The sequence below is a fragment of the Lynx rufus genome, unplaced genomic scaffold, assembly GCF_022079265.1.
Source record: "Lynx rufus isolate CCGP_SWC_20201006 ecotype Redwood Valley unplaced genomic scaffold, mLynRuf1.p SCAF_9, whole genome shotgun sequence".
Taxonomy (NCBI): Eukaryota; Metazoa; Chordata; class Mammalia; order Carnivora; family Felidae; genus Lynx; species Lynx rufus.
The window spans coordinates 72,464,092-72,485,227 of NW_025814897.1; the positions used below are offsets into that span (position 1 = coordinate 72,464,092).

A 21,136-nucleotide genomic window follows, 5' to 3' on the forward strand; every position below is an offset into this window, starting at 1 on the left:
AAGGGGGCTAAGGAACTCCTAAACTCTGGACGGCAATCCCAGTATAGTGAGGACTACTTGGAGCGCATGCTTCAATCCATTTACTGACAGTGAGTATTTCTCCTGCCTTTTTTTTTTTTTTTTAATTTATTTGCTTTTTTTCTTTTTAAGCAGACCAAGTGATACTCCACTGAGAATGCAATGCTAAACCACTTTTCCTTCAGAGTTTTTAAACTGGGCCTCTGAGAAGGAGTTTGATACAATTCAATGACTGAAGTAATACCTTTGTCCATTTGAGCATTAAATGGCCCGTTGAAATACAGCTTAGTTAGAGGGAATTTCAGAAAATAGTACCTTCTAATTTTTTTTTTAATTTCTCTCCCAGCTGATGAGAGCAGAGCTTGGAAAATGCAGCTCAATCACTTTCCACAGCCTCTCAGGTCAGCCTCTCACCAGTGTTAATTAAATATAACCCCCTTAGAATACGAGAGGTTAAGTGAGAGCAATGCTGTGTTCTTCTCCAATATACTACTGTGAACACAAATGGCCATAATCTGTTTATAAGAAGGCTTCCTTGAGCACAGAGGTCTCACTAATGAAAAACTATAAGAGGAAAAGCTACATAATATGTCAACTGTTCATCACAAAGTATATTTTAAACTACCTGTTTCTATACCCATTGTGTTTAAATAACACATATCATAAAGGAAATTGGTGTAACAGATGGTTTCGGCTCTGGGTAGCAAATGGAGACCAGTTTTCAATGTGATAAAGTAAAACTGTAAAAGCCAGCACATATTTCAGTACCTAAAAGTCTTCCTTCCCCTCAAGTTAGAAAAATTTCCCCCAATAGCTGTAAGTATTAGTGTATTTTCTCTTTTTAGCAGATGCTGTATCTTCTGTAGCACAACTTGACCAGACTCTAAAACTGGAAAATTGCTGAAATAATGGTTCTATACCAGCTATTTTCAATTAGAAGTCTTTTTAAGCTATTGGGTTTACAGTTCCATACACTGTCCAGAGCTATTTGTAAACTAAATCACTTAAAATAAAGCTCTTTAATACTCTGTAATTAGTCTTGTCTCTCTGAACATGACTTTACTGTAAAGGCTCCTTCCTGACTCTCCTATTGTCCCAAGATTGCTGAGAAGAAAGCAGCCAAGCGATAATTCAACATTATTGCTGCTTCAGTGCACTAATCGCTTAAAGAGCAGCAAAGACTCTGTGCTCTCTGCCCCACAGCCCCAGCAGCCTCCTGGCCTGAGGCAGGCATCCCGACCCAGCCATGGCCAGATGTCAAGAGGAATCCCCAGCTCCTGATGCAGCAGGCGCTCCATTCCAGTATGGTCAAACATCTGCTTCCTCTGCTGGCATGCAACCTGCTGAACATGCTCAGAGGGCAGCACAGGCTAGGGATGGGCAAGGACACACTCCCCAGCTACTCCTGGAGACTCATCAAAACTTTGAAATTATAAGACAGCCCCAGAAACTCTCAGAAGAATAGAGCTATGGCATTCAGGAAAAACATTCTAAGCATTTTCCTCAAAAGAAAACTACAAAATAAGATAACTCAGATTTCATGATAGGTCTTCTTATCCTTGTTAAATTCTGTTAGGCTTGAAGTTTCTTCTGGCCACCTAACTGGAAATTTGGAAACTACATGAACTCTCTGGGATTCTGAGAATGTCATGTTGACTTTGAAATTTTCCCCTTTTGTAATTTAATTAAATTACATTTAATTCACTTGAATATTGTAAGAGGGGAATAAGTTATGCAAGAAAGCATCTAAATGACTGTGCTTCCTACATATCGGTCAGCAGAGTTTAAAGCAAAGAATCCCGGTCAAAACACACTTAAACCATCTATTATGGTCCTATTTTGTTTAATAGATGAGTAATCTGGTTCAAGTTACTTGATCCATCGAAACTTCACTTTCTTCTTCTAAACTATGGGGATAATATTAAAGCACACTTATTATAAAACCTAAATATATAATTAATAATTATATAATGTATAATAATATAGTATATAACATACAATTAAACTATAAAAAATGCAATATGTATTATATGTGTGTTTGTATGTGTGTATCTGTATACATATAAATAATATCCATACTATTCTTATATCTATTTTGTTTTGTTTTTAGAAAGAAATTCAGGTTTCCTTTGTTAACATCCAATTCACACATCAAATACAGGTTTCCTGCCAAGAATGATTCCACTCATCCTATGGGATCTCCATAAATAGCATCCATAAAAACTAACGAACATTCCCAGGTCCTCACCAAATTTCATACTTACTTCACTCTGAAAGACAGACTTACTTATATACTATTATAATCAGAAATAATATTCCTTTACTGAAAGTCAGAGTATATGGTGTGCTTAATACAATTGAAAAGATGAGCTTGAGGAGAATTGTGAGTGTTCTAGCCAGAAGTGACTGCTGGAATAAAATTCTTAGTCTTGAAGACCAAAGCGAAGCTGAGGATAAACAATCGAGTAAGTCTGTTTTTAAAAATCTGCCCATCCAGGTTCAGATGTATAGGTTGATAGATAAGAAGGGTATTTCCATTAAGGCAAGTAAGATTTGCAATCCTAACTCTTTATCATACATTTCTTTCTGCATTTTCTCTTTCCCCACTAGAATGTAAACTCCGTGAGAGCAAGGACTTTGTTTTATTCACTGCTATTTCCTCAATATCTAAAACAGGTTTTCTCAAACTCAGCACTAGTGATATTTTAGACCAGATAATTTTTGTTGGTTGGGGTGGGGGGCTTTCCCCTCCATTGTAGGATATTCGGCAGCATCCCTAAAGGCTTTACCCACTAGATGCCAGTAGTATCTCCACCCTCATCCCCAAGTCATAACAAATAATATTGTCTCCAGACATTGTCAACTGAACCCTAGGGGGCAACATTGCCTCCCACTGAGGGTCACTGGTCTAGAATAATACTTGGCATGTAATAGGCACTGAGTAATTATTTGTTGAATAGTTGAATGATTAAATTTGTTATGTTTGAATTTTCATACAAACTTTTCCAAATTTCCTGAGCATGATCATTTATAAGCTCCCCTTAGATTTTGATACAATAACACGTTGAAACAGTCATAATCAAAGCAATAGTGTAATTCTGAGTAGTAAGAATTAAAAGAGAAAAGCTGTAATACTTCATTCTTACTCTAATTTAAATGAGTAAATGAATTAGAGTGAGAATTTGATAAATATCCCCAAAACGGATATTCTAGATTAAAAACAATTCTATTTCAAACGGGCTTTGAATGAATACTGTATGTTTGCATTTTGTAGAATTTGAGATAGTCAACACATGTATACATTTTAAGCAATAACATTTTTATGCATATCAATCATTTATTTATTTTTGTTTTAGTTCATACTGCTCAAGGTCAATAGCATTAGGGACATTACTGATAAGGTACCCAAGGATCATAGTCTAGATTAATTTATATATTACGACATCAAAGTTTGGTTACATGTATCATAGCTGGTGCTATAAGAGAAATATGCAACGAGGAATGAACTCAGTGCAGTTTCCTGGAATTAAAGAATTCTGATTTAAGTCCTAAATTTACCAAATGACCAAAAGGAAGGAGGTCTTGGGAAATTTATTTGGCTCTATTTTGCCTCCATTTTTTAGTGTATAAAAAGGAAATGCAAATATTTGGCCAACCCCACATTTAATAATTATAAATATAAAGATATCGGTATTTATAAAACTAAAAAAAAAAAAAAGCTAAATTAATGCCTCTCAGTCTGACTCAAGATGACCCTACTGATGTCATCAATTATAAGGGAGCAATGAAAAATTGAATATACAATGATTTTTTTAATCTACACAAGAGTAACAGTAGGTTTTGGGGTTTATTTATATTTAGGAAAGAATCCACTATTAGTGCCATTTAGGCTTGGAAGTTTGTGTGTAGGTAGGTAAGAGAATCCAGTTAATATCCTAATCCTAATAATCTAGAACAGTCAAAATAAAGCATGATTGTTTCAAATCAGTGTAGAGAGCTTAAATTGTTATAAATTTCCATGAATTTACAGTTTAGATGGATTTGCACAAATATACATATCTGTAGCATATGAACTTTTCTACAAATAAAAGATAAAGGAAAATTGGCAGAGTAGTATTAACTATGTGCCAGCTCTAGTGGTCAGTTTTGTCCGTCCACTGGGGCATGTCTGTTAGGGGAATCCATCCAACTGTAGCTTCTCAATCTCTTTTAATTAAAATATCATTAAAATATTTTTGGATTGGAAGAATTAATATTGTTAAAATGCCCACACTACCCAAAGCAACCTACAGATTCAATGCAATCCCTATCAAAATCCTAATGGCATTTTTTACAAAAACAGAAAAAAAAACCCTAAAATTCATATGTAACCACAAAAGACCCTGAATAGCCACAGCAATCTCCAACAAGAATGAAGTTGGAACTATCACGCTTCCTAATTTCAAAACATATAGTTTTTCAATAAATGGTATTGGGAAAACTGAATATCCACATGCAAAATAATTAAATTGGACCTCTATCTTAAACTATACATAAGAATTAACTTGAAATGGATTAAAGACTGAAATGTAAGACTTGAAATCAAGATCTCGAAGAGGTATCTTCATTCCCATGTTCACTGAAGCATTATTCACAATAGCCAAGGTATGGAAGCAACCTAAACGCCCATTGGTGGATGACTAGATAAAGAAAATGTGGTATATACATAAAATGGAATATTATTTAGCCTTAAGAAAGGAGGAAATCCTGCCATTTGTGATGCTGTGGATGAACTTGTAGGACATTATGCTAAATTAAATACACCAGACACAGAATGACAAATAGTGTGTAATATGACTTACATGAGGAATCTAAAATAGTCTGACTCATAGAGGTAGAGAATAGAATGGGGTTGAAAGGAGTGGGGGAAGAGGGAATGGGAGGTATTAGTCAAAGAGCACAAAGTGTCAGAGATCTACTATATAGCATAGAGCATATGGTTCAGAATTCTGTACTGTATAGTTAAAAACTTACTATGATGGTAGATCTTATGTCATATATTCCTATCACACAAGGTAATAATAATAATAATAATAATAATAGTAATAATTATAATAATAATAGTGGGTGATGAATATGTTTATGGCATAGTTTGTGATATGGTTTCATGGATGTGTACTTATCTCCAAACTCATCCAATTGTATGTAATAAATAAGTGCAGCTTTTTGTATGCCAATCATACCTCAATAAGGTGATTTTTAAAAACAATTTTGTCCTGCTCAGTCTGTTCTGTTACCTGACATGTCAAAATATTTCACCATACCTTTTTCTGATTTAAATTTCCTAAATGTTGCATATCCTGACTTATTCTATGATTGGAAACTGGAGTGAAGCATTTCTGAAAACACTAGAATGTTTTGCTTTCAAACCTTCCAATATATCCTGAATCACACCATCTTTCTGATTTCCCAGGTAGCCCCTTATAACATACACACATACAGATACATAATACATGATACCAACCAAACAATACTTTGAAACTCCAGTTTGGTGAAAAGTAAAAAGGAATAAAAATACCTGTCACTATTTTAGAAACCATTGCATCTTACAAGCCATCTATTTAAATACAAGTATTCACACACTGGGAGCTCCCTGTTGAGTAGATTAATTAGTGAGGCTGGAGCTAAATGCATGTTGGTAGAAATCTTACATTAAGAGAGATAGAGAACTGCACTAATTTTCTAATTCCAAGGTTCTGGGCTCCTGGTAAACCATCTCTGTGAGCACACCTGAGCATCCCATCAATCACATAACTTAAACACAGTGATTAACAGGGCTTGGATGTGAGAAGAGCCATACTTTCTCAACTTTTAGGCATTACCTTAAAACCTACTGAAAATCACATTTCTAAAAGAAAATCCAGTTTGCCCAATGTTTCAATGTGTGGGTAGGTATAAACTTACTCTGTTTCACTGAATATAAGTTCAACTTCAAAACACTAGGAAATGTCTTCATATTTTGCACCCTTCTTTTTTTTTTAAAGCTTATTTATTTATTTTTGAGAAAGAGGGAGGAGGAGCAGAGAGAGAAGGATAGAGAGAACCCCAAGCAGGCTCCATGCTGTCAGCACAGAGCCCAACGTGGGGCTGGATCTCAGGAACCATGAGATCATGACCTGAGCAAAATCAAGAGTCAGACACTTAACCAACTGAGCCACCCAGGCACCCTGCACCCTTCTTTGACCTGCCTATATTTCTTTAACCTCCATCAAGATTCACATGATACTGGTGTTTTTTAAGAGCATACCTAAAAATAAAAATCTGTTTATATGAAATAGGGCCTCACTAAAAACAGGGCACCTGACTGAACATATCCAAGAAAAATGTTTTCAGAGCAACTTGGGTCCCAGATAGCAACCAAAGATGATATTCATTAATTCATTTCACCAAATGCTATGCCAGGCAATATTGGGGATTCAACAGTAAACAAAAGAGACCAAATCCCTGAATGCAGTGACTTACATTCTAGTAGATTGGAGCCACCCCTCAGAAGTACTTCAGGCAGCAAAGGTGGAATAAAATTGCTTATTGGAATATTGGGAAGTGTTTTCCTATTTTGCTGATTTTTTTTTTTTTTTTTGGAAATCTAATACATGACTCCTTATCCCACTTACTATTCACAACAAACCTGAAAAATGATTATTATCCCCCTTTTACAAAAAAAAAAAGCAATTAGAGAACAGTATAGGACAACATAGCAAGTAACAGTGGAAACTCTTTCAAGATTCTGATTCCAAAGCGGAGTTCATTCCATTAGTCCACAGCTCATCTACTCCCAGTTGTAATGGTATTCCCGAGTTCCATCACACTCTTAAGTCAAAGGGGGTGAGGGCAGGCTGATTAAGGGAAAAGCAAGCATTTCCCCTCAAAGCACAACTCCATGGTTGGCATCCTCAAAACAAGCTTTGAATCAGTGCATTCCTTTTTCTCCACTGGGTAGCTAGTAATAGGTCACTCTAATCAACTCTTTATTCAACTCTCTATTAGAAGTCACAACCTCCCAAGCTTACCCAGAAAAACTAACTCACCCTCTTGTTTCTCTAAAGCACTGAGGCATGTTTACAACTGCAAACAAGAAAACAGGGTATGAGCCAGAGAAGAGCATCTGAATACAATATCATAAAGATTCAGGCTGGAACTGAAATAGAATTAGAGCATTCTCAAGGTTGATGGGTACTTCTTCACGTTCCATTTGTAGCATGAAAATTGACAATATCATTTAAATAAAATATGTGTTTGCATTTACTTCTGCAAAAACTTCAATTGTTCTCCTCCATCTTTGCAAACTTGGCAAGACTTTAATAGTTTCATTTAAGAGTAACTTACGATTTATAGGTTTTCCTAGTGTTTTAAGGCTCTAATTATACTCCTTTCCTCAAATCTCCCCTAAAGTACACATAATGCTCATCAAATAAAAGTGAAGATGTACTTATATTGATATTTTTCAAATTTTCATATTTAATTCCTTTCATTTTAGGCTACTACCCATACTATCATTATAAGAATTTGTCTGTTAAAATATGTTCCAACTAAAGCTTGGTAGGCTTTGAATGCTCGATAAAAATCATTCTCTGAGGCTAATGAAGACAGAAACTCTGTCTGTAACAATATTAAGTTTGTTTTCACTGGTGATTCACAGAAGTGAGCAATCTGTCAGTAATACATTGAGTGAAATTACTTGTCTTGTAGGAATAACTGCTGACAGTCACTTTATCTCAGGGCTGACCCAAACATATCCCTGCTGACAAACAAATTACTATGTCTAACTTTGAAAAGGTAACTAGCTTGTTTTTAATTTTGATTGGTCTTTCAGAATACCCTATACATATACTCAGTCCCATCCTTCATTGTATTAAAAAAAAGCCACAAAAAGTGTTTTGGGGGGACAGGTGTGAATTAATGAGAAAGAAAAAAAAAGGAAGGAAAGAAAAACTCCATCATTTGGCACTAAGAAAAAGAACTGTGATTGCTTCTTTCCAAGACCATTATGCAGATAAAACTGGTAAGTGCGTCTACCCAACATTAAGACTGGCAGGGCCGCCAGTGACTGACTGGGTGAGTGAACACATTACTGAGACAGTATTGTAGGAATTAATTTTCTTCAATAAAGTGATTTTTAAGGCTCATATATTTCACAATCTAAACATATGTCACTGTTTCATAAACAAAATAAATGGATTAAAATAATACATTACCAATATGCTGACATGTGGAGATATTTTAATTAGAAATTCTTAAGCTGTGTGATATTTAACTGCTGTATTTGCTAAAGAGAAGCATGCATCATTTAATAAGAAGGCATGAGACAGGTGTATCACTTTGCACGATATGGTAGGGATTGTATTTAACATAAGCTACATCTATGAAGCAACATTACTCCCAATTAAAAACAAAACAAAATAAAATTACTTTTAAGGATCTATCATATTGAAAGTAACCACATATAATTAATTGATACATTAAAACCACTTTTTCATTAAGGAAAAAAAAGAAGTAACTCAGAGCTTAGATTCTGAGATAATATTTCTTCAGAAACAATTTAACATCTTAGCTATTTAAAGGCCATATTTATATGACTGCCTCATTATACTGGTCCCCCTCCCTTAACATTCTTTTTGATGTGCTTGAAGGACCAATGCTAACATAGCTGAGGAAAGCAAATGGCAACTGGTCCTGAAATTTATACGGGCAGAGAATTGGAATAAGTAGCAATATAATATATTGTTTACTGTAGCAAGTGCCCTCTGTTCTCTAAAGGTCAAAAGCACTGTAACCTTAGAGTTACAGTTTCTGATTGTTCCCAGGGTTAAATACATTATCAAAATTAATGGTTCAAGCCCCTCAACCTTCAGATATATGAGTATTCAAGCCTCCATCTGCTGAACTGTTCAACTAAAAATAGCATTCTTCGGCCTTCTCTCTCCTAATATTGTGCCCCTGAGGCAGAGAAAACCATGCCTTAGATCAGCACAGAGGACCAAAAAAAAAAAAAAAAAAAAAAAAAAAAAAAAAAAGAAAGAAAGAAAGAAAGAAAAAGAAAAAGAAAAGAAAAGAAAGGAAAAAAAAGAAAAGTCTTTCCTGTATCTTCCTTATTTTAAAGAAAGAAAGAAAACTGTAATATGCTAATGTAAGGAGGGTCTTTCCACTTTAAATACCTTTTTTATACTTGATAAGAAAATTTCAGGCTTTCCGTCTAGAACTATAAATGCTGTTAAAATTTATCCAGGCTCATTAATGTTAAAAGTGACAACCTTCGAAGAACAAATTAGCTGTGACATCAGGTAGAGAGGACCAGTTCTGAGCAATCCAGCCAGATGTATACGAAAGTGGTGAGGTAGGGTGATGGTGGCATGTATATGTTATGGGCTTTTCTTCCTAAGAATCTCTGTTTAGAAATAAAACCAGTTAACATAAATGTAATGTTTCCTTAGTATCAACAGTCTATCATAACCGTGATTGGTAACAGGGTTGTAACATTTTTGCTTGTCAAAGGAAGGGAGAATTAGAAAAGAAAGCAGACTTCAAAATCAATAAAGCAGATACTGTTAAATATTCTCTCTACTTTTGCTTAATATTTAAAATGTTAAATGTCTGGAGTAGGTTAGATATGTGTGTCTACTGTGCTTTTTGTGGGTGTCCCAATAAACATGTGATACTCATACCAGACAAATTTGGGAAACTTGCCTTTTAAACAAGGTCAGCCTTTTCTCACCAGTGTACCATATAAGCAAACAGAGCAAGAGTTTCCTGACATGCAGGGGGGCAGAGAGGAAGGTGCAAAAAATGAAAGCAAAGAAACAGAGTGAGAATAATAAAAAAAAAAATCCAGAAAACTTTCAAATGGGCAAAGTTGGCAAAGTCTGAGGAGGTCCTGCACGAAGGGGCTCTATTTATCCTAATGAAAGTGACAGGCATATGGCAGAGGTTGTGCTTCTAGATCAGCGTTGCTACAGAACTACATAGATCTGGCACTCATATACATGACATCATAATTTCCAGAAACCCAACAGAAGCCAGATTTGACAGCACCGGGGGTCGGTGATGGTGTCAGGGAGAGAAGTCAATCTAAGTGAAAAATTAGCAAAAGAAGTGATTGGGTAGCAAACTGCTACCAGAAAAAGGCTGCTGGGCTAGATCTCAACACCTCAAGCCAAAATAAAAGTCAAAGGGAGGAAGTCTTGAATTTGAGCCAGGACCACCTGCTTTCACATTCACCCAAGCACTTAAACATTTAACAAACTATCTGTCCTGAGTGGGTAAGCTAGTTAACTGTCATCACACAGAAAGTCTTGTCCCTAATAAGCAGTTATCTCTCCATTTTAGGAATCCCAGGCCTGGTAGATCTTCAGAATGTCCAGAAATACAGCCCCTTCTCTATAGCCAAAAGAAAGCCTTACAGAAGAAATCCCTTCTTACTCTATAGAAGATAGCAGATACTTTGACAGTATATGCCTAGTCATGTCTGGGTGGGAACCCCCCCATATACTTCTTATATCAAAGTGAAAGGGAAAGAGGAAGGCAGGCCACAAACTTGGGAACTCTTCCTCAGGCTACTTCCAAGGTGGCTTTTGATCTTGTCCTCTTTTTTCTTCTTAGGAGTGAGCCTTCTCTATTATTTTTCAAAAATACAGATTCATAAGCAGCAGAGAAGATAATGCCAAAGGGATACTCTATTTATTATATAGTATTTGATACATATAGACTGCCAGAGCCAATAGGACTTGCATTTATACGTCACTTTGCTAGATGTAATTTTTTTCTTTTCTTTTCTTTTTTTTGAGTTGAGTTTCCCATCCTAGGTTAGAATACAAAATTTAGTATTAGATCTAACCTAGTAAGTTATAGTGTGTTTCAGTCTGAGTAGCCTGTCTCAATTTGTGTGTGTGTATGTGTGTGTGTATGCATGTGTGTATGTGCGCGTGTATGTGCGTTTGCATGTATGTATATGTGTGTGTGTGTGTGTGTTTATGTGATTCAAACAGATAACTGGCAACCCTTCAGTAGCTGATAATCCTGGAGAGGAACTCCAGTGATATAAGAGAGAAATCAAGCATGAAATTATAAAGAAGGACTAGACACCTATGGCAGAAAAGGGTTTGGTTTTCAAAATAGCCATAAAAGCCATCTTCTCCAGGTGGTAAGAATATCCCACAAAAACAACCAAGAGCTTTATTGGAAGTTAAATATGAAAGGGACACAACAGAAGTCAATGGGGCAAAAAGCAACCAGTCAGGCCCAGACACCCAGCCCTACCTCAGCCAGAGAAAACAAAATTTGGAAACTTGAATTAGACAGAGTCAGAAATCCTAGGTACTAACTCTAACTCCGGGAATATTGTGCAGCCTTGGTCTCTCTGCACCTCCGTTGTTTTGTCTATACAAGCAGAATTATATTTTATCAACTTTGCAGCATGTTATATGGTCAGATGAGATTTTTTAAATGTTTAAGTATTTTTAAACTCTATACTACACTATACTTAAAAGGAACAAAAAAGTAAGGGAAAGGGCAGTGGTTTTGAAGGCACTTGTAAAGAATTTGCCTAAATATATAGCAATAAACAACCTAGGTCATTAGGGGCATTGGTCTGGGCCTTGCCTTTTTCTTTGAAAGAAAAGGAGCAAAAATGAGCCTCCTCAGGAATAAGAAAAAGGGAAAGGTCATATTTCAGAGTTTAGGTTGAGTGTTTGCCACTTAAAAAAAGAAAAATGCCTAGAATATGACTGAACAATCCAGTCCCCCACCCAATGAAGCACCAATGGAAGCATTCATACCTCAATCTGTTTGTGGTTGTAAGAGTGGCCACCACCATGTTCAAAGGTGTCCAAACTCCTGCCAAAACGGTCACTTAGGCCCTTTAGCCTTGGGTTAATTTGTGGGTGGGAGACATGACCCTTCTGTTTAGTAGCATATTCAGAAAAAAAAAAAAGACAAAACATACTGTCAGAACTCATGAAACAGAACACATATTTCTAAATCCAGGGTACTGACCACACCAAAGAATAGAAAGTAGAAGGTTTAGGACCCAGACACTTTCTTTCATAGGAACTTTGTTATAGGACCAAGCAATGGTACTGGTTTCATACTTCTGCCTCTGACTCAAGAAGACATTCTATAGCATAGCTATGGGAAAAGGAGAAACAGATTAGGTTTATTACATGTGAGGTTTCCGTTTAGGTTTTTCTAACTGCAGTTCCAGTGTTAGCAGTGGGGAAGGTAAAGTTTTAGAAGAGAGGTGGGTTGCTGATACTGTTAGGCAAAATTCCTAGCTCTGGTAGGCTGTCCATAATAGGTAACATCAGCAAGGCTTACAGGATGAGGCTTATGACAAAAACTCAGACGACTGCAAAAATTATTTATTTGCAGACCTAATTTAAAACGCTCACAATGATGTTTTCTCATGGTAAAATATTTGCGTATCTCTTATATCCAAGCCATATAGGGAATAGCAAAGAAGAAAAAAAAATGCCTAGCCAGATGCTATTCCTGGTAAGAAAATTAAAAAATAATCTGAGTAAATTAAAAGAATAAAAGACTATCTTTAAACTTTCCACTGTACTGAAATTCAAGTTCTTCACTATCATGTATTTTCTAAATGTTCAAATACTCAAAGTTTAACCATTATTTCAATGATATCATTGTTTGTTTTTGTTAAAATATGTATTCATATTTAAAGTCAACGTCCCATTAAAACGGTAGTGTTAGAAGGATGTAAAGATCACCTGGTCCTGTTGTAAACCCCTCACTTTACTGTGAAGAAGATAAAGTACAAATGTTTTTTTATTCACCTTCCAAAACACTTTCTTCACAAGCTTAGCATATAAGTAAAGAACCCTAATCCAGAACTTGGTCAGATACCATGCCCAGACTTTCAACTTGGCATGAAGATAAAAATGAGAATGAGAGTACACATTTCTAGAGCAGTATGTTTACATATTACCAAATAGTTAAGGTAATTTGATAATAACTCCCTATTCTGTAAGCTACAAGAAGTAAAATACCAACATTGTTTTCTGCTTTGATGTTTATGTGTAAAAGATAGTTAGGACATAAATGGAGACATGGATGGAAAATTGATAAGGAAAAAGCTGACATATCCAATAGCAACCAGCAATAAAAATTTGTAAAACCATTAACTCACTTGATAGAAAATACATAGTACTAAGTCATAATATCATTTTTCCTTTAAAAATACTGAAATTGGCAGTTTCCTCTCCTATTTTCAGTACAGTAAGTACACAAGGTGTTAATCCTTCTAGGCTATGCTTAAAAATTTTTTAACACTCAGGCCATTATTTAGCATACAGCTGGTTAGCAGTTTTCCACTAAGGAACTGGCTTGTATCCCACAGTTTTTTCTTCTGTCACTTACCTGGAGCTGTAAAGGGCTGAGTCCAGAAGTAGCAGCAGCTGCCATTGTTGATGAAATGAACTGTACAGGGTAGTTATCACCTGTCGGAAAGAACAATGCATACAGGTTTAGACAATGCACAGGGAATAGCAGCAGACAAGTACAAACATGGTTCTTGGATTGCCTGAGCTTTACAACATTGCTCTAAGCCCAAACATCTGCAGAAACAAAAGGCTTAGTTGGGCATAGACTTGCAATGCTGCCTTGGAACTTTTTGTTAACAGATAGCTGGTAGGCAAACTGGCAAAACATGAATGTGATGTTAAAAAAATTAAATGTGCAATTCAAGCATGTTCACTCCATTACAAATCTTGTAATACATCATTTTTTAAGAGTAAAAAAATATCTTAAAGCCAGGCTGACAGTTCACTGAGAAAGTATTAAGGTTTTTATGTTAGAACAACAAAAAGTTTTGGCTTGGTAGGCAAGGCAGAGTATTAGCGTCCAAAAAAGATTATGAGCTATTGACTGTCCATAGCCCCAAATTTTATCTTATAAAAAATAAAGAAAAAAAATTTTAAAGATGCAACTTCTTTCGTTTGATGGGGTGAGTAGGAAGCTAATCTTATCTGCCAACATTCTATGAAGTGCCTGGTATCGCAAAGAGAGTGGAAACCATATTCTACATGGGATATTTGTACTAAAGGTCTGGTAGAGATTGAACACGGTCCAGCTGAGATCAAGGCTACATCTTAATGTCTTACTCCATACCACTCCTGAGAAGGGCAATAAAATACTTTCTGTGACCTGAGAACACAGACTGTGTGCAGCGACGTGAAGAACCAAGAGAAAGTAATGAAGAATGTATTGTGATAGTGGTAACTGAAGTCAAAATTAATACTTGTGGATAAATTACACAATATCAGTGATTTAATGGAGTATCACTTTGGCTGCAGCTACTTATTTAAAGTCAGTGTTATGTACTATCTCTAGGCTATATTTTAATAGGCTGTTCCTCCACACATTTTTGACATTTGTAATAATCATGCTGTTTTGCATGAACTTTTCCACACCGAAAGCTGAATGTAATAATGAAGGGAGAGTGTAGAAAGAATCACAGTAATAAAGGTAGTCAATTGGAAAGCAATAAAATCTCTTTTTTCTGCATGGACACTGATACCTGGAGCCTTCCTGGCGCTCCCGGTTCCCTGGAACTCATCCTGCTTGCCACATGAAGTGCTACTCAGCTGGCCCAATGTAAATGTTAAGTTGCTTTCACTTTTAACAAATTGTGAGCTTCTAATCTACACAGTCTCTTTGCATCATATCCATAATACCTCATCAGACCATTGAGCACAGTGTGTGCTTGTACACAGTCCAGTAACAATTGGCTTCTGATTGCATATGGAGCACTGCTACAATGCATTCACTCACACTATATTGTGCTGGTCTCCTATGGAGTAATGTTCAAAATATCTGATCTTGTTTTTCCCCTTCCATGAGGCTGATTTTGGTTTGCAGGGCTACATGAGCTTTTTAAAAAGGATAACTAGGCCAAATTATTTTTTATAGTAAATGACTGTCGCTTTATGCTTAAATAATTCTGCTGATCTTCTTGATATTTAAACTAAATTATCTGAAGAAAGAATGTCCTAATTTAAGTCAAATAGTATTTCTTTGGTTGATATCTTATCAGGTTCAAAAAAAATCACAAAACGATACTGAATTAATGATGCTTCAAAAATAGGAGAAAAAAAATCGCCATTCCAACCATCAACATGGACTGCCTCCCGGAACATTTTAGAGCTGTTCTTTCTTTAAATATCATGCATTATTCATACTAACTCTAAACCACAACCCCCCTCCCTGTAAGTTTAATACCAGTTGCTTTATTTGTACTAAAACATTTTTCATGTCAAACATATTTAAAAAAATCAAACTCTAAAAGAATTCCCTGGGGCACTCCTTTTTTCATAGCTGTCATGCTTCTATGCTATGAAATAGCTGATTTTTTTTTTATAGTTTTTGGCTTGCCAGTTAATTTATTACTATCTCTACCACACCCTGTAGTACTCTCCAGCTCACCTGCTGGCTACAAACAGCTTTCTTTCCACTGCTGACAAGCATATTTTAAAAATGTTCTTAACCTTTCTGCCGGTTTGAATCTGTATATCTGAATATAATCTTTGTAAAGCTATTTCTCCAGAATGCATCACTGTATCAATACTAAAAGTAAAAATGAATACATTAGAGCAACAGAGCACATTACAGAGAATGATTAGAAGAAAGAGAAAAAGGGAAAGGCAGGAGAGGGAGAAGATAAGGGGGAGGAAGAGAAGGGGGTTAAAAGTAGCAGAGAAAAAATGTTAAGAGGGAGAGGGATTTAGGGTATTGCAAAGTTTAATTTTTTAATAACAAAGTTATGTGCTTCACCCCCACCCCTTTAATTTTCTCTTTGTAAGAGTCGGTCAAGTAAAAGTTCTCAGTGGCTGACTTGGCAAGGAATCAGTCAACATGTTGTAGCAATTTTTTTCAAATTTGTCTCTGGATTTGAAATGCTTGCATGAGGATCCATTCTTTTTAAATTTGTACAAAGGAAGATGAAGCCTGTTGGAACAGGTTGGCTTTAGGTACTACTGTAATCTGGCCCTTGCTACCTCCAGCATAAAAAAGACAACCTCTAAGAGCCAATCTGGCAAATCATGCCAGCCTTCTAGAATTTTCAAGTGACTATTTTCATCTGAAGGTTACAGAACAAATAAAACCTATGGAAAATGTGCCTGACATTAGTTTCACTTATCACAATAGGCAACATTCCTTCAGAACCAAACCAGCTCTACAGCAAGAGTCCATGAATGAGAGAAAGTACATTTTTTAAAAAAAATTCAAGGAAAGTGAAATGTAGCCAAAACTTATTAAAACTTAAACACAGGAGAAGGCAGAACTTATACTAAGAACCTAGGACCCATTAGACTCATGCTATCTCCTGCAAGAATATTCCTAGTTTCTGTAATTCAAATACAGATTTCACTTTTATGAAAGAGTCAAAACTCTCATGGGTAAAATCCTGTCCATTTACTTTGATTCTTCAGAACGACAAGGTCTCCTGGGATATTAACTTCAGAATTAACCTACTGAAGAAATCACTTGGAGAGGTTGGAAGGAGTCGAGAGGAAAAAATACATTAACCTAGAAGACAAGATTCAAGGACTCTTCAGTAATTGGCTCAAAGTCTCAAACTTCATTTTCCACCCTCCAATACAGAAGAAAAATACACCACACACCCCTAACTACCTTAAAGATTATTGTGTGGTGGTATCATCGGATAATGGTAAATTGAGTTTCCAAACAACTGATAGGTAGATCCCACTTTTATAAGTTATCCTCATTCTTGCTACAATAGGGAAATATTTCAATCACAACCACCAGTCCAGACTTGGACATGCCACTTTGCATCTTGACTGGATGTCCATATTCAGAATAGCGAAATATTACAACTCCTCTATATTCTGAAAGAATTCCATCATGAATCTGCATTTATCTCTGTGAGGCATCATACTGCAGGAGAAGTTAGCAGGTAATGAATGACACAGTTAGAAATCCTAAAAATAAAATGGCACCATCAATTTGTTCTGGACAAAAATTTTTTAAAAAATGGTATGGGTAACAGTATCTATTGTGGAGATCACCATGCTCTTATTGGTCTTGCTAAATTTCTCCTCTATTCACCAAACAATAGATCAATAATGAGAAAAGTCTTGATCCCAGGGCATTTTCTAAGAACATGTGAATTGTTTTTCATACCTTTAAAGAAGATAAGAATTAAGAATCAATCTTAATTTCTTCACTTATTTTATTGATACATCCATACTACTGACCAATTATATGAAAATCCATGGAATTTGTCACAATAGCAATTAAATAAGTGAATGCGGATAAACTGATATAAATCCATCTGTTACAAGAAATCAACTTAAAATATCAACTCAAAGTTCATGCCTTAAAATAGTTCACCAACGATACAGCCTCTGTATATAACGGAGGCATAGTTAAAATAATCTTGATCTCCAAAAACTAGGTTAGTTTACATGGATGTGCATATTTTTTCCTTGGACCTCAACACTCTTACTTAAAAATGAAATTACAAGGGCTCCTGGATAGCTCAGTTGGTTAAGCATCCCACTCCCGATTTTGGCTCAGGTTATGATCTCACAGTCATGCAATAGAACCCTGTCTTGGACTCTGCACAAAGCATGGAATATGCTTAAGATTCTCTCTCTCCCTCTGCCCCTCTTCCCTGCCCATGCATGCGCGCGCGCTCTCTCTCTCTCTCTCTCAATAAATAAATAAATAAAAATGAAATTACGGGGTGTCTAGGTGGCTCATTGGGTTAGGCATCCAACTCTTGATTTAGGCTTAGGTCATGTTCTCACAGTTCTTGATATCTAGTTTCCCCTACCACCCTCAGCCATCAGGCTTCAAGAGCTGAGAGTCTGCTTGGGATTCTCTCTCTCCTTGTCTCTCTGCCCCTCCCCCATTCACGCTGGTGAATGCATACTCTCGGAAATAAATAAATACATAGATACATAGATACATGCATAAATAAATAAATAAATAAATAAGAAATTACTAATCTGAAGAACCTTGGATACTGCCTTGATTTCAAGTAGATAAATTTAATTAATCAAGTATTCCAGCAATAGTGGTTATATACCTCAGCTTTACATATTCTGGAAGACGTGGAAACACCTAGTAATACAAAATGTCACTTGGATAAATTCATGCATATAAGTCACATATTTTCCACATCAAATAAAGAGTTTGACTTTTCTTAATATCATATCCATTTAAACCATGTCTGCGAGAGTATAAAATATCAAATCAGAGAACTTCAGTCTGAATTCTATCTTCACTAATTTCTAGATGGGAAAGCTTAGAAAAGTTAATCAACTTATTTGACTATTAGTATTTTTTTTCTTTTAAAAAAATAGTTATAATGCCATCTACATCTTAGAGTTGTTAAGAAAATTAAATGAGAATACATACATTCATATACACATATACATGCATATACATGTATACTCCCACATATATATACAAATAAATGGTATTCAGTAAATGCTAACTGAAACAAAGGAATTAATAAGAAGCACTGGGTAACAATTTTATACTGAAATATTACACAATCTAGAAGAGGTGGACAAATTTCTTGAAACACACATATTACCTAAACTGACTCAAGAAGAAATAGAAAATTTCAACAGACCAATAACAAGTAAAGAGATTGAGTCAGTAAACAAAACTTCTCAACAAAGAGAAGTCCTGGACCAGATAGCTGTACTAGTAAATTCTCCAACATTTGAGAAAAATTAACATGAATTCTTCCCAAAACCTTTAAAAAAATTGAAGAAAAGGAAACACTTCCTACCTATATGATAATGAGGCCAACATTACCTTGATACCAAATCCAGGTAAGACACCACAGAAAAGAAAATTACAGACTAATATCTTTTACACATATAGATATAAAATTCTCAACAAAACATTAGCATATTGAATCCAACAGCACATTAAAAGGATTATTCACCATGACAAAGCAGGATTTATCCCAGGAATGCAAAAGTGGTTCAACACACAAAAAAATCAATGTAATACATCACATTAATAGAACAAAGGGGAAGAAATTCACATGATTATCTCAATCGATGCAGAAAAGGCATTTGACAAAATCCAACACCCTTTCAGGATAAAAACTCTTAGAAATTTAGGAGTAGAGGGAAAGTTCCTCAACATGATAAAGGATATTTATGAAAAATCCACAGCTAACATCATACTCAATGGCAAAAGACTGAAAAGCTTTCCCTCTAAGATCAGGAACGAGATAATGATGCCTGCTTTCATGGCTATACAGCATTATACTGGAAGTTCAACCCAGCACTATTAGACAAGCAAAAGGTGGGGGGCTGGGGGGGGGGGAGGTGAGGGAAAAGAGGGAGGACAAAAGGCATCAAAATTGGTAGGGAAGAGGTAAAACTATCTCTATTTGCATATGACATGATCCTACATATGGAAAACCCTAAAGAATCCACAAGAAAGCTATTGGAGCTAATAAGCAAATTTAGCAAAAGTTGCAATCTTGTGAGATTAACACACACAAATCACTTGTCTGTCTATATACCAGCAATAAGCAATCCAAAAGAAAATTAAGAAACCATTTCTATTTATAATAGCATCTAAAATAATTAAATACTTAGGAATAAATCTAACAAAGGACATGAAAGTCTTGTACACTGAAAGCTATAAAACATTGCTGAGAAAATTTTTAAAAGACTCATATAAATGGAAATGTTCATCAATAGGAAGACTTAACATTGTTAAGATATCAATACTATCCAAAGCAATCAACAGATGCAGTGAAATATCTATCAAAATTCCAAAACTCTTTATCACAGAAATGGAAAAGCCAATCCTCAAACTTATACAGAATTGTAAGGGCTCCCAATAGCCAAAACAATCTTGAAAAGGAATAAAGTTGGAAGACTCATGATTCCTGATTTCAAAATTCACTACAAAGGTACAGTAATTAAAACAGTATGGTACTGGCATAAGAACAGATATACAGACCAATTAAACAGATTAGAGGGCCCTGAAATATACATGGTGTATTGATTTTTGACAAGAGTGCCAAGGATATTCAATGAGGAAAGAACATCTTTTCAACAAATAGTGCTGGGAAAACTGGCTCTTTGCAATATGGATGAACCTTAAACACATTATGTTTAGTGAAATAAGCCAGACATAGAAGAACAAATATTGTCTGGTTTCAACTTACATGAAGTATCTAGAATAGGCAAATTCATAGAGAAAGATAGTAAAATAGAGGTTATGAGGGGAATAGGGGGAGTTATTGTTTAATGGACACAGAGTTTTCGTTGCAGATGATTAAAAGTTTTGGGTAGAGATAGTGGTGATGGTTATACAACATTGCAGATATATTAATGTCATTGAGTTGCATATTTATAAATGGTTAAAATATTAAATATTATGTATATTTCACCATAATTTTTTCTAAAAGAAGCATTAGGTATACTTGTAACATTATTTTTGGTCACCAGGCAGAGGGATACTTTTGGACACTTCTAATGGATAAGGATGTAGTTTAGTGTTGTTAAATTTACTTAGATTTTACCCCCAAACCTAGTGCTTTAGAGTTTCCAAAGAACTTTCATACATTTTGACAAATTTAATCTTCACACCCACACTGAGCAGTGGACAAATTTTTTAGATGAGAAAAATGAGAGGCTCAGCAAGGTTAAATGACATGTTCAAGTAATAATTAAATAAAATAATCTGTGTAAAATACTTAGCACAGTGTTTGGCATAAAGTAAGTATTCAGGAGGCTTTAGTTACTATATTATAACTAAAAAGTGGGTGCCGAAGGCAGGAACAGGCAGAGATTCTACTCCCAGAATCTCCTAGAAAGCCAAGGATGGCTGCTCTAGCAGCAATTATTTTAAAAATCCTAACTGCACAAAGTCCATGGGTCACCTGCACCATCCCTGGTGCATGAAGGAGAATATCCATTATTTTTATTTTGCAGGCAATTCAATCCTGTCTGACATACACCTCACCAGCTATGAAAGGGGCTTAATCTTTCAATTTTCTCAAATATAGGTACTTAAATGCATTTATCTTGCCCTGGAATGCTGCGTCTCTCAGTTTCATAATGTG

The 21,136-nt window shown here is 35.5% G+C and overlaps 1 protein-coding gene across 9 annotated transcripts in view; it reads right to left on the reverse strand.

Moving 5' to 3' along the window:
• Nucleotides 1-21,136, reverse strand: part of SOX6 (SRY-box transcription factor 6) — a 373,444-nt gene that overhangs the window by 106,766 nt on the left and 245,542 nt on the right. For 5 of the 9 annotated variants that reach the window (XM_047070864.1, XM_047070862.1, XM_047070863.1 and 2 more), the window contains exons 8-9: nt 13,426-13,505; nt 11,829-11,951 (exon numbers count right to left, since the gene is read on the reverse strand). In XM_047070864.1, the coding sequence (XP_046926820.1) occupies nt 11,829-11,951; nt 13,426-13,505 (203 nt within the window). The remainder of the gene's footprint in view (nt 1-11,828; nt 11,952-13,425; nt 13,506-21,136) is intronic. The other 4 variants (XM_047070868.1, XM_047070866.1, XM_047070869.1 and 1 more) reach the window with 1 other exon arrangement.